This window comes from Medicago sativa, chromosome 7 (assembly GCF_051527215.1).
Source record: "Medicago sativa cultivar Bolivia chromosome 7, Bolivia_mono, whole genome shotgun sequence".
Taxonomy (NCBI): domain Eukaryota; kingdom Viridiplantae; phylum Streptophyta; class Magnoliopsida; order Fabales; family Fabaceae; genus Medicago; species Medicago sativa.
In genome coordinates, this window is record NC_140755.1 from 49,833,422 (window position 1) to 49,851,923 (window position 18,502).

Sequence of the window (18,502 nt, forward strand, 5' to 3'; positions counted from 1 at the left end):
GCCACCAAGGGGCACCTAAAAGGGTGAAGTCTACACCAAAAACGAGGTCCACCGGTCGAATCCCCTCTAGGTGGGAGACTATTGATGCTCAAAATCCCGATAGTCAATGCTCACATGCCAAGAGTAAGTCTCAAAAGACTAAAGGTTCACGTCTTGGAACTTGCTCCCGCTCACAAACTTCAACCCCTACTTCCAAAAAACAACCTTATTTGCAAATACCATACATGTCACAAATTCCAAATCTCACGAGACCTTACGTTGAAGACATTGTGAATGTTAGAGGGGATGGTAGGCACATGGTTGGCACATGGGATTTAATGAGGAAGATCATGTTTTGGTTCGTCATGCACTTATTAATGAGTTGAAAACTCACAAGAGTGACTACTTGCCAGTATATGCTACCGAGAGCCGTTACAAACTTATCTTGGATGGTTTACACCCTCCAACAAGTAAAAGTGGTATTGCGCCTCCAGAGAAGTGGTTGACCACTCCGGATATGGGTCACATTGTTGCTAGTTGCTACAATAGAGCGGTTGTTCTATTGACTTTGCCCGAATTGGGTGGTTCATGTGAGACATATTTTCCAATCCGGAGTGCTCCACCACTTAAGCCACATTCCAACATAATGTGTCTTCGCTTGATTCCCGACCACTTTCTTCCTGTGAAGTTGAAAGAAAATTGTCTGCTACCACCTCCTCCTAAGGAGTGGATGACTCACAAGATTGGTGAGGCGGAGCAATGGCTTTTTGAGTTTTTGGATAGAAATGCCGCCTTCGATGAGCTTATGTCTAAGGAGCTGAAGCCGCCAAAGAAACCAACGAATGAGCACAATCTTATTACTTTGGACACTCCGGAAAAGCCAAAGCAAGAGAACGAAGTCATGGATGAAGATAAAGATTATGCACTATCACTAGTCTAGTTAGATAGGTTATGACACTTTTGGGTCGGTGGGTGTTCGTCCTATTTTTTGGTGGTATTACATCCCGACATATTTTTTTGGTGGCCGATTGTGTAATTTTGATATTTATGGCCAATATGTAACTAATATTATATAAATATATGAAATGAATTATTTTGGATCGTTTACGTGTCATTAAGTGTGTTTAAATTATTACGGCTCATTACCGGTGAATTTGTGAAATTTGGACCGTTTGGATCGTTTATGTGTGATTACGTGATTGTGAGAAAAACAATTTTTTAAGTAATTTTGATCGATTATGTCATATTATCCAATATACTTCTTAAACTGGCGTAATTTGGTTAAGTTATGAATGTGGCGTGATTATGGGTCTTTCTAGACTTTTCAAAAGTCTGTTATGTCTGCACTGCATTTAATGCAGTTTCTGTTTCTGCTATGAACGTGAGTTAACTCACGCTAGTGCAAATGGCAACGTGAGTTAACTCACGTTACACATTACACTAACACATGTTAACATATGCTACATTTTTCTACAAATAACACTAGCGCATGTTAACCTACGTAACGTGAGTTAACATACGTTAACATTTGCACTAGCGTGACTTAACATGCGTAGGGACAATTTGGTCTTTTACTTTGGGAATCAGCAAAATCATTTGGGTAAAGAGCAGAATTCTTGTTTTTTTGACATCAAAAGTTTCATAAAAACACAAGTAAATGACCAAATTACCCACCGCGGTATTTAACTATTGCTGACAAATCCGACAGCAGTTAACTACCGTTGGCTCCCAGCTGCAGTTAACTACCGCTGGCTTATCTGCACTTAAGTTCGGTTCATCAATTGTGATTTTGCGCGTTTCAATCGAAAAAATTAAAAAAATCGAGACATATTTTGAATGCTACGGAACTTTGCACATCCTTTATATGTATTTTCCGGTTCAAACTGACCCATCAACGTGAGCCTCTTCCCGAAATCGAATAAATATATATCGATATGAGGTCAGTGTAATCGGTATAGTTTTAATCGCACGGACATCGATATGGACATCAATGCGACCTGAGCAATGATACAGTTACAACTTATTAACAATTTGAAAATTATATAGTTTTGTGGATTCATCGTATCGTGTCGTGTCAATCTCGGGTACTGACTAACACGTATTCGATTTCAGAACACGCTAAATCTGATATTTGGTATGTGATGTTGTGTAAACAAAAGGTAAACTTACTCAACCACACATGATTTTTTTTTTACTTTCTTCTTATAATGATAAGGTTATTGCACGTAGAAAAATCCTCCAAGATCTTTATCAGGGTTGGAGCCCCTACTTGCTCCCCTTCCATCTGTCTCTAGTTCAAGTTAGAACATGTAAATTTCAATAACGTGAATTCAATTAACTTAAAAATCTAAATTCGAACTTTAAACGACAAGTATATGAACCGAGTTTACATTCGATTTGCAAACGAAGAAATAAACAACTAAAACATAATGTTAATGTTTCAAAATGTAGCAATCTACTAACATATGCAATCAAGTATTGATGGAATAATTTGTGATTCAATTTTTTAATTTTTCATTGAACTTAATCACATGTCCAAAGATGTTTGTAAGAGATAAGAGGTGAAGATTTAAAATGAGAGATAAAAAAATAAATTCATATGAACAAGGACAATTTCGATATCATCATTAGATTTGGGTGTATTGAAAAGAGTTTTTCTATCATGTGCAAATATGCACATGTTAACAAGTTTAAAATAGCCTTGTCAAAAACAAAAAAAAAGTTTAAAATAGTATTTTTGTCTTGAAAATTATGCATTTTATGTTAAATATGTAGCCTTTGGGTCATGTTAACTTGTGCCCTTAGGGCACATGTTAAGCAACCCAAAAATGGAAATATTTTCTTAAATTTTGTACATTCAATTATTGAAAAGTAAAAAAGTTAAAGTCAAATGCATTAATTACAATAGAATATTTCTATTTTGAATCATTAACTTGTGTCTTAAGGGCACAAGTTAACATTTTCCATAAACTAAATACATTAACTACATTACCAACTTTTCTTAAATATGTGTGAAATTAGTGAAATGAGTTTTTAATACTACATTACCAACTTTTCTTAAATATGTGTGAAATTAGTGAAATGAGTTTTTAATAAGGGATGAAGACCATAAAAAAATGTTAATATATGCCCTTAAAACACGTGTTAAAGTATTAAAAGTGAAAATTATATATTGGAAATTGTGCTAATTTATTATCGAAAAAAATTACTTTTTCTCATTAACTATTTACTACTCCCTCCGTCCCTATATGTAAACACCCTTTTATTAGAGGGAAATGGTGGTTACATATAGGGACGGAGAGAGTATTTATAATTTTTAACATGTGTTATACTCCATCCATTTCAAAATGAGTGTCGTTTTAGCCAAAAAAATTTGTTTCAAAATAAATGTCACTTTCAGTTTCCAATGCAATAATAACTTTTTCTTTTCAATTGTACCCTCCAATTAATACTCTGCATATTACTTTCAAAGTATTACTTTTAAAACTAACCACTAGTTAATAAGGATAATTTGGTAAAATAATCATTCTCTTTCTTTTTAATCATTGCATTTTTTAATATGTGTGTAAACACTTAAAACGATATTCATTTTGAAACAAAGGGAGTACATGTTAGCGTTCCTATAGATGTACATATATTTCACTACCAAAAAAAAAAAAGAAAAGATGTACATATATTTTCCTTTGTTTAATTCAAAAAAGTATTTTGCCGTGTGTCTAGAAATAATCATCAGAGGTTAGCAACATTCTAATTAGATTTGTCAAAAAAAAAAAGAAATGATATTTTGACAACCACTTTTTGACAACTTTTGGACAACTTTCTCTCTCATACTCACATGATGTTGTTATTCTCTCTCTTCTTTTTTCTCTCTCCATTGTTTTTGACCAATAAGAAGTGAGAAAAACAAGGTTGTCAACAAAGTTGTCATCAAATGGATGTCAAAATATCATTACTCAAAAAAAAAAAATTCTAATTAGTTAATGTATTAATTAATTAGTGAACCAAACCTCAACTAAGCACCTAAAAAAATCAAAATACTCAACTTTACCTATTTTAAAATTGATATACGTTTGCAATTTGCCTAAAAAATAAATTAAGATACGTTCACAATTTACATATTTAATTTAAATAGAATCAAAATTTAACTGAAACTCCTCTTTCTCTCAAGAAAAAAAACTGAAACTCCTCTTAAATATAGATTCTAATCAATAATAATAAAAAAATGTATTTATTTATTCATTAATTATATCTTGATAAAAAAAAAAAAAAAAATAGTAGTAAAGTAAAATAGTGAATTGGATTGGAAGAGTGATCGATTCCTCTTCTAGTTCTAGTTTAGGTTGGCGCCATCATCATAACACACCTTCTCTCACACGTTTACTATCTAAATCAAAGTCAAAATCTTTTCTCTCTCTATTTTCTTTCACAACAACGTTTCATTTGATTTGATTTTTCTCCCTTTGTTATCTTTCTTGTGACATCACTTTTTGTTGTTCTTTTTTCTCTCTGTTCTCTAAGTCTAAGTTACTAACACAGAACAAGAAAGAACAACGTTTTTTCTTGGTTTTGTTCTGTTTGTTTTGTTTTTCATCTCTTGTTTGTGATGGCTGGTGTTTCTAACAGAACTCGTAGCAAGAATGTTCCACTGTTTCGTAGCATTTCTCCTGATGTGTCATTTTATTCCAAACCAAAGCGGCGAAAGAGTGATGAAGATGATAAAGGTTTGGACTCTGTTTCTGGTTTGTCTAGCAAAACTTGTAGTAAGAGTGTTCCGTTATTTGGTGTTTCTAGCAGAACTCGTAGCAAAAATGTGCCATTGTTTGGTTGTCTTTCTGTTGATGGTTCATCGAAACGGAGAAAGTGTGATGAAGGTGAAAAGGGTTTGGACTTTGTTTCTGGTTCTAAGAAAATGAAGGTAAAAGAAGAACCTTTTGTTGTTCCTAACGATGCTAAGGTTGTTATTTCCATTGATGATGATGATGAAGATGTGAATATGTTTGATGCTAAAGATGAAAACTTTGTTGAGAAAAGATGTGGTTTGGAAGAAGATAACCCGATTACAATATGTTCAGATGAGTATGGTGAGAGTGATGATGAACATTCTGTTGGTTTTGGTGCTGATAACGAAGAAGAAAAAGAAGATGATGATGTTAAAGAGGGAGTAAAAAAGGATGAAAGTAAAGGTAGTGGAGGAAATGGTGATATTCATGTCAAAGATGAAAACTTTGTTGATGAAAAGTGTGGCTTGGCACATGAAAACGTGATTATAATAGATAAAGATGAAAATGGTGAAAGTGATGAAGAAGAAGAACACTATGTTGGTTCTGATTCTGATAATGCTGACGACGATGATGATGTTAACGAAGGAGTAAAAAGCGATGAAAGTGGAGGAATTGACGAGTTTGTTGATGAAGATTTTGACGAGAGTGATGAGGATGATGATTCTAGTGATGATTTTAAAGTTGAGGAGCTGAATGAGATTTCTGACAATGATGATGACAGTTCTTCTGACTCTCCTTATGTTGATGAGAAGGAGGAGAAGAAAAAGGGTTATAGAAAAGATTTCAATGTGGTGGAGAAGTTGATTAGAGAGGTTATGGATAGACAATGTGGAATTTCAACAAGTACTGATGAGTTGGAACATGCAGAGCATGCTAGTGTTTCCTCTAGTACCTACGTGAAGAAGGGTTCTTCTTTTAAACTGAATGGAGTATCAGAGGCGCGGAAAGCGAAGAGTGTTGATGTGGAAGTGAAAAACGTCTCTCATAAAAGTGTAAATGTTGGAGTGAATGCCAAATCCGAAGACAATGTTGGTGATTCTGAACAAGGAAAAGATCAATATGTTGGTTTAGATATTGGAGGAGTTTCTTCGGTTCAAACAAAGCAAGAACAGAAGAAGGAATCAGATAGGCAGGGGGAAGAGAATGAAGTGCTATGGGATGAATTGGATGCAGCCCTTAGAGAATCAGAAGCGGTATCTAAGGTAAACCTCCTCTTTAAGCTCATTGAAATTGAACTTTGCATATTAATTTTAATTTGTGAACTATAGGACTGGTGCTTACGCTGATTTTGAACTTAAATTATTCATTTGTTTAAACTTTGGTTATTCTTCTTCATGCCAGAATGAAATGTCAGAGGGGAAAAAAGCAAAAAGTGTAAATGTTGCCAAATTCAAATCCAAGGTCAAAGACAATGCCAAACCTAATAACTCTGTGAATGTTGCTGACTGTGATAATGGAAAAGAAAATTATGTCAAAGGTTTAGATGATGGAGGAGTTTCATTGCTTCAAATGAAGGAATCAGATAAAGAGAAAATGATGGAGAACAAAGGAAGGGACTATAAAGGTATAGCTAACATCCCTATTGTGAAGAAGAAGGAATCTATTGATAACAATGGTTTCAATCAAAGGGGAAAAAGCACACTTTTTATGCCGAAGGAGTTGGGTTTACTTGAACTGCTTGGTAAATGCCTCTGGGACGACAAGAATACCGTTAAGGATGTTTCAATTGTGTTGGAGATGAAGGATGTTGGTGTTGATCAGCAAGATATGCAGAACCAACCGACTTGTGTTAAGACACCTCATGAACGGATATGGAGCCTTAAAAAGGTGGAAAAAGTGCCAAAACCCAAGGAGGAGGAAGAGCAGGAACCGTTATGGGATGAATTGGATACATCCCTTAGAGAAGAAGATGCTGTATCAAAGGTAATCCTCCTCTTTCAGAACATTTAAATTTGACCTTTGCATTTTAATTTTAATTTGTGAACTATAGGACTAGTGCTTCAGATGATTTTGATTTTAGATATAAATTGTTTATATGTTTAAACTTTGGTCTAAACGATATCAGTAAGATGCTCAATGAGATTTGTAAAGAGACATCAGTGACATTGATTAACTTAGTGTGTTACTATCTGCAGATTGGAAAGTTAGAGACAGATGAAGCTAGTGGAAGTCCATCATCTTGTTGTGAACACAACATTTTTCTCGATGAAGAGATTGGTGAATTTTGCAAATTATGTGGCGTGGTTATTACTGAGATCAAATATATCTCAGAACTAGTGGTAAGCAAGGTTTCATGTCGATCATGTAAAATAACTTGGTTAATTTTTTTATTTTTATCTTGACTAATGAAACTTTAACAAACTATTGTTATTGTGCAATACGCTGCGATTCATTGCTAAGTGGTGTTTAATTGCTGCTACAGCGGTGCTATTTTGAATATACCGCTATTTTTTAGGAAAGGAGGCACTGATGTAGTGATGTTTGTATCTTTGATTTTATTTTCATTTTTATAAAAACTAGTTTAAGTTTTGGATTTTTGGTTGACTCTAAACCAAGCTAGTTGTTGCACCTTATGGTAATTTCTTTTCACTATTGAGTGTTTGCATTCTTTTCTTTTTTGGTTGACTCTAAATAGAAGTGATTGACGATAACTATATATGACGATGTAGTGTTTATTTCCATAAATTTCTTGTTTTGAGATTCATGTATTTATATCATCCTGTTATTCAAGGCCTATGTTGTATGTTTGTTCTGAATGACTGAGATATATGTGATAAAAGGTATTGATTTTTTTGCATACTTTTTTTGTACATGACACAGGACGATAGATGTCCTAATGAAGGTTCTGGAAAGAGAGCTTCATCTGATGATTCAGTAAATGCCTCACTCTTTGATGGCTCTCAGTTCAATGTTCCTGATGGTGATTCAGATGCTAATTTCTTTCATAAAGAAGGAACAGTTTGGGACCTAATTCCGGATGTTAAACAAAAGTTATATCCTCATCAACAAGAAGGCTTTGAATTCATTTGGAAAAACTTGGCAGGAAATACCAATCTTCGCAAGTTAAAGAAAGCCGTTCCTTGCAAGGAGGGTGGCTGCATTATCTCCCATGCTCCTGGAACCGGGAAGACAAGGCTGGCTGTAGTATTTCTCATGGCTTATTTGAAAGTGTTCCCGAAATGCTTGCCGGTTATTGTTGCTCCTGCAAGTTTGTTGCATACTTGGGAAGAAGAGTTCAAAAAATGGGACATTCCATTTCACAATTTGAACAATCGTGAGTTATCTGGTAAAGTGCATGATGATGTTGTTAATTTGCTTAATTGGTCTAATTCACAGCATAGTATAGATACAATGCGGATGGTGAAACTGATTTCGTGGTACAAAGAAAAGAGCATTCTTGGAATCAGCTACAGTTTGTACGAGAAGCTAGCCGGAGGAGGAGGGGAATCTGACGATGAGAGAGGGGAAGATGAGAAAAAGAAAAAACAATCAAGTTTGGAGAAAAGAAAAGAAATTATGGGAAATGTTCTACGTCAAATTCCTGGTTTGTTGGTGTTTGATGAAGGACATACGCCAAGAAACAAAAAAAGTGGTATTTGGCAAGTTTTGTCGGAAGTTCAAGCACGAAAGCGAATCATCCTTTCTGGAACTCCTTTCCAGAACAACTTCATGGAACTATACAACACTTTGAGCTTAGTGAAGCCTTCTTTTCCTAACACGATGCCACACGAGCTGAAAAAGTTTTGCCAAAAGCGGGACCATAAAAAAGCATCTAAAGAATGTATTTGGGAACCAGTTCCTGAGGAAAAGATCAAGCAGTTAAAATTGCTTATGGATCCCTTTGTTCATGTTCACAAAGGCGCGATCCTTCTAAAGATGCTTCCCGGGTTAAGAAAATGTGTGCTGCGTTTGATGCCGGACAGCTTTCACAAGAAAATTCTTGAGGGGATTCAAAGTTCTCAGAATACATTGATCTTTGATATTAAGGAGACAAGGGCATCAGTCCATCCGTCTCTTCTGCTCGAACGCGACCTTTTGGAAGAAGAGGAGTCTGTTCTTGACAAGGACCGGCTAGAAAAGCTTAGATTGAACCCCTACGCAGGCGTCAAAACAAAGTTTTTGTTGGAGTTCGTTAGACTTTGTGCTGCTTTAAATGAGAAAGTTCTTGTGTTCAGCCAATTCCTCAGTCCTTTACACTTAATTATAGAGCAGTTATTAAACTCGTCTTTAGAATGGACGATGGAGAAGGAAATCCTCTTCATTTCTGGAGAGATAAAGGACAGGAAGTCCTTAATCGATACCTTCAATGATGAAAACAGTCATGCAAAGATTCTCCTTGCAACGATAAAAACTTGTTCCGAGGGAATCAGCTTGGTTGGAGCTTCAAGGGTTGTACTACTCGATGTCGTATGGAATCCCTCTGTTGAAAAACAGGCTATTAGTAGAGCTTATAGAATTGGGCAGAAGAAAGTTGTCTACACATACCATCTACTCACTGAAGGGACTAGAGAGTGCGATAAATTTCGCCAACAGGCCAAAAAGGACCGGTTATCTGAACTAGTTTTTTCGGCTAAAAATGATGATAATAAGGAGGAGTTGAGGAGCTGTGCAGCGAACATTGAAGATAAAATTCTTGATCGGATGATTCGGCATGAAAAGCTCAAAGACATGTTTGTTGAGTGTTTGGTACAACCGAAGGAGCGAGAATTTGAGTTTTGGTATTGATTATGATGAATGTTAACTTTTCTATCACTCCAGTTCTTTAAAGGTAAGATCATTTCTAGTGGATCAGATTCATTTAGGAGTTTTGTTCAAATTTTTTGTTAGTACTCATGATGAATCAGTGATTTATTTTGACAGAAGGATTATTGAAACATAAAAGTGTAGTTGGTCTTATTTTCCACCATACCGTGAACAAACTTATTTTCCACCATTGAATCATTAAATTTCATCATATTTAATTTAATAGTGCGATTTATTTATCATATGGTAGAAAAACAACCTTTTGCATGGTGCAATGCATATGGTAGAAAAACAACCTTTTGCCTCATAATTAAACAGATTAGGAAATACATTTGTGTGCCAATGACATATAAATATTGTCATTGTTCCTAATATACATTATTTATATTTTAATTGAAAAAGTATAAATTATGTATAGTTTGGGGTAACAAGGTTTGCACTTTGAAGAAGGGAAATTAATGTTAAACCAAATTTTACCTCATCAATTATCACTATAATCTGATTTGAATTATGGTTTTTGATTTTCCAGGGGACTAAAATGTCTGCAAGAGCATATGGATAGTGTGCAAAGCTTGATTGGATCAGCATATAACATTATTATATTCAGATTCTTATTTGGTAGTATTTACATATTTTGTAAATCCTGCATATAACTAACTATCAGTATCTTGAAATTGAGAACAATTTGGCTTGATTGACTTTTAACTTAATTATATATTTCAATAGTTTATCCAATTAGTTTAACAGTTTAATTGCACCATAAACATAAAATTTTCCATTTTATGTTTAAATTAGAGGAGTAACATTTTATGTTTCAATATTTTCCAAAATTAATTCAATTACGGGAGAAAAAAGAGGGCCAGTTGAATTGAAAATCACTCTTGCAGTGTTTGGATAGCTAAGAAGTCTATTTTGGTAAGCAAATATTTTGGTAAGCATAAATTGGTTCAAGTATTACCACATATCTTCCTTGCAACCAACTTTAATTGAAAATAAAAAAATATTGTAAATGTTGAACCATACATTATTGAGTGTGAAGTTTCAATTATACTACTTTATAGACACATATACCAATGGTGGCGCAGCTAGTGACTATGATGGATTGGCAATTTGACATTATGAGTAAAAAAAAAAAAGGCTAATTTTTGGATGAGTTAGAATTTCAATGATGATTCATTTTTGGGGGTTTTTCATGCTGCTACTTTTTATTTTTACAGTATTTTATTTCAATATGGCGTTGATAACTTGATATTGATATGAGAGGACTTTCTATTTTCTTGTTTGTCATTACTAAGCAGTTTGCATCATTGAACTCTACTTATTGTTACTGTTACTTGGAACTTGGAAGGTTCAAGTAATAATTGTAAAAAAATTGCTCCAAAAGCCCGTTAATCTTCAAGGCTACAAAATACAATTACTACAAATGAATTTTAAAGTTGTAACAGGCAAAAACTGTCACGTTTGTAAGATTATTTAATCTTAATTCAAGTATATGAAACATATACTCCCTCCGTCCCGGAATATCTGACTCATTTTCTAAAAAAAAAGTGTCCCAAAATAACTGAGTCATTTCAATTTTCAATACAACTTTCATCATTCCCAATACAATATAACTCTAATTAATACTACTTTTATCATTCCCAATACAATATATTCCACTTTCCCCTTTATTTATACATTTTTCTTAATTTGTGTGAAAAACCAAACTGTCTCAGATAAAACGGGACGGAGCGAGTATAAGAATAAGACACTAACTACTTTTATTTGCTGCTAAAAAATCCAGCCTTAATATTTGTTACATGTTCTAACGAGAATTGAACTAGACCAGTTTATGGAGTAACATGAATGGAGTCATTCAAACAATTGAAGGCGTGTTTCATGTAAGTGTTGGTGGCTTTGACATATACAGCACTCACACATGTAATTATTGTTGTAATTTTATAGGTTAATTAAGTAAATGGTTCATATAAATATTCATAATTTTGTTTTTAGTCCCTATAAAATAAAATCACACTTTTTAGTTCCTATAAAATTTTCCATTAGTATTTTTAATCCCGATAAAATTTTTCCATCAGCATTTTTAGTCCCTAAAATACTTAAGAAAAATGTCACAGAGACTAAAAAGTGTGATTTATTTTGTAGGGACTAAAAACAAAACTGTGAATATTTATAGGACTAAAAACTTAATTAACCCTAATTTTATTTAATAATTTATTCTAAAGTTAATTGTTATACTTATTATATTAATTATTTTTCTCTTTTTAATGAGTCCTACGAATGTCAAGAATTGATTGTTGTATCTTGTGGAGTACTAGTTTTGAGATCAATCACATTGAATAGCTGACATATGAGTATTCTGAAGTTCAATGATTTTACACCACTCAGTCAAATTCAATAAATTTACTTACTCTATTTTATTTTATTTTATTTAAAGCTTTTTCTTGTTGTTTATTACTTTAATTATATGTTTAATTTTTTCAAATAGTATATTTAATTTTTTTTCTTTCTAAAATTATTACAAGGATCAATGTGTCTTTTCTTTTTTAATAACAAATATTAGTAATTAATTGTTAGTATTAATTAATCTTCCTTTGTCGGGGTTTAAACTCTTAACCTTCAACTTCTGTCAAAAAAAAAAAAAAACTCTTAACCTTCAACTATTTATCTCCTAGCTCAAATCAATTGAATTTCCCAACCCTTTGATCAACATTGGTGATTTGCAGGAGACCATTGATTTATTCCCTCAAATTCATCCTCCCCATTCACAATATAAACCTCTCTAAAACACAAATCCAACTTTGATAACTTGTTTTGATGATATTAATTTTTTTGACAACTTTGATAACTTGTTTTGATGATATTAATGACTTTTCTCTATCTTTCTCTTAACTAATTATTTTCTTTTACTAAAAATAGTAATTTATTTTAATCATTCCTCTATCATTCTCTCATTAAAGTACATTAAAAAATAAAATCATAAAAACTAAAAGTCACACAAATATTTTCCCTTGAACACCCCCACAATAACTTCCCAATTAGTTAGTACTCAGTACATAATTGGTGAATTGTCCTATACACTTTTACTAGTTATATACTCTCTCCGTCCCGGAATAACTGACACATTTTCTAAAAAAAAGTGTCCCAAAATAACTGACTCATTTCAATTTTCAATACAACTTTCATCATTCCCAATACAATATAACACTAAATAATACTACTTTTATCATTCCCAATACAATATATTCCACTTTTCCCTTCATTTATACACTTTTTTTAATCTGTGTGAAAAACTAAAGTAGGTCAATTATACCGGGACGGAGGGAGTAATCTGGTAGCTGTCTCATACATCATGTCATCGCCATGCTTAGTATGCATCATTGTATTCCTTTGCCGTCACTTTCCTACATTTCCTATTTTGTTGTACATGTCACTTTTGTTTCCCAAAATACAGTCTGAATGTATAATGCTATAAAGATAAAGATTGTGGATTATTTCCAATTATTTAGCTACCTACTGTGTGGTCCTATATTCCTACGTCATCATCAAATCTCAGCCTACATATTTGCAGAAAGTGCTAATTTATCATCCATTATTAAAGAAAAATAAGGGTGCTAGTTAGAATTGACCATTGAATTTGTTGGACTAATTTTTAAGATATAAATTAATTTGGAAAATGATATCCTATAAATTTTTATAGCTATTGCATTTAGTCTATGTTTTATTTGGGTGCCTTTGAACGCAGTTCTTGTTTGAATATCTTTGAGAAGAGTTTTTTTGGGTCTATTCCTGATCTTATGTGTCTTAAATTTAACTTGGTTTGGTTCATTCCCTTTGTTTTTGGACACTAGAAGGGTGGGAGGTTTGTTTTTTGTTTTGGTGATTTTTTGTGATGTTGTCTGTGTTTCAGTTTTCTCTTTTGATTTTGCAGGCGTCCTTATTTGGTTTTTGTTGTCTGTCATATTACTCTTGAGAAATCAATTTGTTAAATGATTATTTGTTGATAATAATTTCAACAAAACTCGATTACATGATTCTCTAGCAAAACAAATATTTGTACATTGAATTCTTTAAAAAAAAATATTTTTACCTTGAAAATTATTTCTATGATATACATCAATCACAATTAATGTTTAAAACTCATATTTAAATTTTCATGATATTCGATTTTTTTTTTCTATTTATAAAGCTACAACTTGGTCTCCAAGTTTATAATAGGTTCTCTCCAAAAAAAAAAGTCTATAATAGGTCTTTTTCTTCTAATTAAAGGCTCATGTAACCCTACTTAGTTCATTTAAGACGTCATGGTCGAGAAACGATGCCTAATTCATACAACAATGTTAAGTAGTGGAGTTTAAATTCTACAAAACCATCAAAGTCAAGTGGGTTAATAGGTCTTTACCCCCTGTAATATATGGTACTTTTGGTTTTGCCCCCAGTAAAAAAAAATTTTTGGATTCGGTCCTTGTAAAATTTTTTTGTTTTAGAATATCCTTTAGGCCAGCTGACTGTGCATTTTTGCTGACGTGGCACGTTGCGTCACTTTTTTGGATGACGTGACGCGCTGATTGTATAATTTTTTTTATTTTTTTATGGGGTACATGTGGCATTTGTGATTTTTTTTAATAAAAATAAAAAAAAATTAAAAAACGAAAAAATGAAATAAATCCTGGAAAAATAATTTAAAATAAAGAAATCTGAAAAATTAATAAAAATGAAAAATATGATTAAAAATGAAAACAATTCTGGAAAAATTAATAAAATGAAAAAAAATATGGAAAAATTAATAAAAATGAAAAAATTTCTTGAAAAATTTAAAAATGATAAAAAAATCTGGGAAAATTTAAAAAAAAATGAAAAAATCTCGAAAATAATTAATATATATCGAAATTTTCGAAAAAATTATAAAGAACATTTGAATTAAATTAAAATTATAAAAAAATTCAAAAATATAATATTATCTAATTAATTATTTTGATTTTGAAAATTAATTTCCAGAACTTTTTTTATTCGAAAATATAATCTAGATGAATAACAGGATACAATGGATATTGATTGACACCGGTATATAAAATAAAACTTTTTTGAAGGAATAAAATAAAACTTATTATTATTTTCAAAAAAAAATATGAATCTTTTTTCATTTTTCCAAATTTTTTTAATTTTTCCGGTATTGAAACATATCTGGAAATATGAATTTTTCGAAATATATTAATTTTCTAATTTTTAAAATTTTTCATTTTACCAAAAAAAATTTCATTTTTATTAATGAAAAAAATATGGAAATATGAATTTTTTCCATTATTTTTTTATTTTTTAAAAATTTTCCCAGATTTTTTTCATTTTTTTAATCTTTTTTATTTTTAAATCATTTTTTCCAGAATTTTTTAAATATTTTAAGAATTTTTTTCGTTTTTTTAAATTTTTTAAGAATTTTTTTTATTTTTATTTAAAAAAAATACAAATGCCACGAGTACCAAATAAAGAAATAAAAAATAAAATTAATTATACAGTCAGCGTGCCACGTCATCCAAAACAAGTGATGCAGCGTGCCACGTCAGCAAAAATGCACAGTCAGCTGGCCTATGGGGTATTCTAAAACTAATTTTTTTTACAAAGACTGAATCCAATTTTTTTTTATAGGAGGCAAAACCAAAAGTGCTCTATATTACAGGGGGTAAAGGTCTACTAACCCTGGTCAAATTATCCTACCAAGTCTTATATCGTCGAGTCATTCACATTATTCTTGAAAAAATATCTATCCATCAAATAATTATTCGTCAAATAAATCCACAAATCTTAAGAGTAAATAAATCCATCAAATAATTATTCGTCGATAATAACTTTCACAGTCACTTGATTAAATTAGTATCTGACAAAAAAAAAAAGTAGTTGCTATAGGTGGTTGTTTGTTGTCTGTGACATGTTGATTTTCAACATTTAGATTCCGTGACCGTTTCAGTTTCGATGATAAAACAACCTCATCATTCTCTTCTGGTACCAGCTCGTGGTTACTCATGATGGCAGTAGGGGCCTTGCCGACTTTTGCAACTGATCGTATCAGATTCGGGTTCCGCAGTAAATTGGCTAAGGCTGCTGGTTTAGGAGGAATAATTGTCTCATTAATTGTTGAACTATTGACGGAGGGAGTAGCCGTAACGGATGGCAATACGGTTGCAGCCACCTTGGATGTTGTGTTGTTTCTTTCGCTGCCACTAGAAGAACGTTGTTTATCGACACGTAGGTCTGGACCCCAAAGCCTTGTGCCGTCATCCTCTTGCAGGTCGTACAATTTTTCAATCACACCAGAGTCCCAGTAGCAATAGTCCCAAAGGCGATGCATCTTCTCCAATGGACGCGTCTCAACCAAATCCTTTTTTATCGGCAGAGCCTGGCTCCCAGGCCTGCCGGGCAACATGAATATCATCTCTTGGAACTGCCGAGGCCTGGGGAATGTTAAGGCAGTTCCTTCAATTAAAGACTTGGTCCAAGTCTATAAACCGGATATTATAATCCTCATTGAAACTCTAGTGCATGATAATAAAATTGCTGATTTATGTTACACTATTGGCTTTGAATGTCATTTTTCTGTTGATAGAATTGGTAGAAGTGGTGGCATAGCTGTACTTTGGAGAAATTCTATTAAATGCTCTCTGTTAAATTATTCTCAGAACTTCATCAATCTTTCGATCCAGGACTCTCTTGTTGGAAATTGGAGACTAACAGCTTTCTACGGATATTCCGACTCTGGTAGAAGGAGAGAATCATGGGACCTCTTGAGAAATCTAAACAACATGTCCAATGAACCATGGTGCATCATTGGAGATTTTAATGATCATCTTTCACCTGATGATAAACGTGGTGGTCCGGAGCGCCCTGCTTGGCTCATTAGAGGATTCCAACATGCGGTCACTGATTGTAATTTGTACGATTTACCTCTTCTTGGCTACCAATTCACATGGTTCAAAAGTATTGGCACCTCATCCTCCAAGGAAGCTCGTCTAGATCGAGCTCTTGTTACTTCATCTTGGCAAAACCTCTATCCGAATGCAACACTTCAAACCCTTGTGGCTCCAATCTCGGATCATACTCCGCTCTTGCTTCAACTTGATCCTGTTCCCTGGCGCACCCCCCATCGTTCTTTCCGCTTCAACAATTCCTGGCTTCTTGAACCGGACCTCATCCATCTTGTTAAACAAAACTGGGGTTTCTATCCTTCCTCTCACATTATTTCAAAAATAAATTACTGTGTGGAAGATATATCCACTTGGAGCCGAGAAGCCGCACCAAATTACAGACATTTAATAAAGAAACAACGTGACAAAATCGACGAGATTCGTAAGGTCATGCTTGATGGTAGCGACCCCCAGTTGGAAGGTATGCAGAAATCTCTTGCTTCTTTAATTCTTCAGGAGGAATCTTATTGGCGTCAGCGATCTAAAATCTATTGGTTAGCGGACGGAGACACTAATAGTAAATTCTTCCATGCTGCTGCCTCGGCCAGGAAAAGGAAAAATACTATAAAACAGCTGCGTGATTCTTCTGGTAACTGGATCACATCGCAAGACGACCTTTGTGCCCTTGTGCGTGATTACTTCACCTCCATCTTCTCTTCGCAGCATGGTGACCACCAACACATCATCTCCTCGGTTCAATCAAGGGTAACAGAAGATGATAATGTTCTACTCACTCAACCTTTCTCTGAAGCTGAATTCAAAGATGCCATTTTTAGCATGCATCCAGATAAGTCTCCGGGCCCTGACGGACTTAATCCGGCTTTTTACCAAAAATTTTGGAATGAAATTCACGATGATTTATTTACCTCAGCTCTATCTTGGCTGGAGTCTAGCTCCTTGCCCATGGAACTCAACGCCACAAATATTGTTCTTGCTCCCAAGGTTGACACCCCTGAGACTATGAAGGACCTCCGCCCTATATCCTTGTGTAATGTGCTATATAAAACTATCTCTAAGGTCCTCGCCAACCGCCTCCGTCCTCTCATCAACAAATGGATTTCTCCTGAGCAGGCAGCCTTTGTTCATTCTCGCTCCATCATGGATAATGCTTTAACGGCTTTTGAGATTCTCCATTATATGCGTTGTAAAAGGAAAGGCAAAACTGGGGAAGTAGCTTTGAAGTTAGACATCTCTAAAGCCTTTGACAGTGTAAGTTGGTCCTATCTTGAAGCTATTCTTACAAAAATGGGGTTTAATTCTAAATGGATTTCTTGGATGATGATGTGTGTTACCTCTGTCGAATATCATGTTATTCTTAATGGAGATCGTATTGGTCCTATCAATCCTCAACGTGGTCTACGCCAAGGATGCCCACTCTCTCCTTATCTCTATATCTTATGTGCCGAGGGACTCTCCTCCATTATCAAAAACTATGAGCTTTATGGTAAATTGCACGGTTCTCGTGTATGTCGCACTGCTCCACGAGTTAGTCACCTTTTATTTGCTGACGATAGCTTCCTTTTCTGCAAAGCAACAATCTCTGAAACGCAAAGCCTAAAGGAAGTTCTCTCTTATTATGAATCCGCATCAGGGCAAGGTATTAATTATGGTAAATCTGCTATAGCCTTCAGTGCAAATACGGACTCTAGTGTCATTACAAACATTTCATCTCTTCTTGGTGTCTCTAATACTATTGGCTCTGGGAAGTATCTAGGACTTCCTTCTATGGTTGGTCGTAGCAAGAAGGCAATCTTTTCTTATCTTAAGGATCGTATTTGGAAAAATTGCAAAGCATGGAGTGCTAGATCTCTTTCACGTGCCGAGAAGGAAGTCTTGATTAAATCAGTTGCCCAGGCCATTCCTTCTTACTGTATGGGCGCTTTTCTTCTTCCCACCTCCCTCTGTGATGAGATCGAAAAAATCATGAACTCCTTTTATTGGGGTTCGAAAAAGAACGGTAGTCGTGGAATTAACTGGATGCGTTGGGACAAGTTAACTCTACACAAAAGTTTGGGTGGACTCGGCTTTCGAAACATGGAAGCTTTC

General features: G+C 33.9%; 2 protein-coding genes across 2 annotated transcripts; both read left to right on the forward strand.

The window, feature by feature from the left end:
- Positions 1-307: 307 nt before the first annotated feature.
- LOC146906453 (uncharacterized) lies at positions 308-919 on the forward strand. Its single transcript, XM_085728832.1, has one exon. The coding sequence runs from the start codon at positions 308-310 to the stop codon at positions 917-919; it is 612 nt and encodes a 203-aa protein (XP_085584958.1).
- Positions 920-4,421: 3,502 nt separating this feature from the next.
- LOC146906454 (SNF2 domain-containing protein CLASSY 3-like) lies at positions 4,422-10,238 on the forward strand. Its single transcript, XM_085722484.1, has 5 exons — positions 4,422-5,962; positions 6,102-6,683; positions 6,896-7,039; positions 7,581-9,528; positions 10,033-10,238. Exons 1-4 carry the CDS (start codon positions 4,583-4,585, stop codon positions 9,483-9,485), a joined length of 4,011 nt encoding a protein of 1,336 aa, XP_085578610.1. The 5' UTR covers positions 4,422-4,582; the 3' UTR covers positions 9,486-9,528; positions 10,033-10,238.
- The last annotated feature ends 8,264 nt before the right edge of the window (positions 10,239-18,502 follow it).

Excerpts from the sequence above, each read along its gene's own strand:
- LOC146906454 (XM_085722484.1), top strand. The coding sequence starts at position 4,583 with ATGGCTGGTGTTTCTAACAGAACTCGTAGCAAGAATGTTCCACTGTTT. Across the intron at positions 5,963-6,101 it reads AATCAGAAGCGGTATCTAAG|AATGAAATGTCAGAGGGGAA; the intron begins GTAAACCTCCTC and ends TCTTCATGCCAG. Across the intron at positions 7,040-7,580 it reads AATATATCTCAGAACTAGTG|GACGATAGATGTCCTAATGA; the intron begins GTAAGCAAGGTT and ends TACATGACACAG.
- LOC146906453 (XM_085728832.1), top strand. The coding sequence starts at position 308 with ATGGGATTTAATGAGGAAGATCATGTTTTGGTTCGTCATGCACTTATT.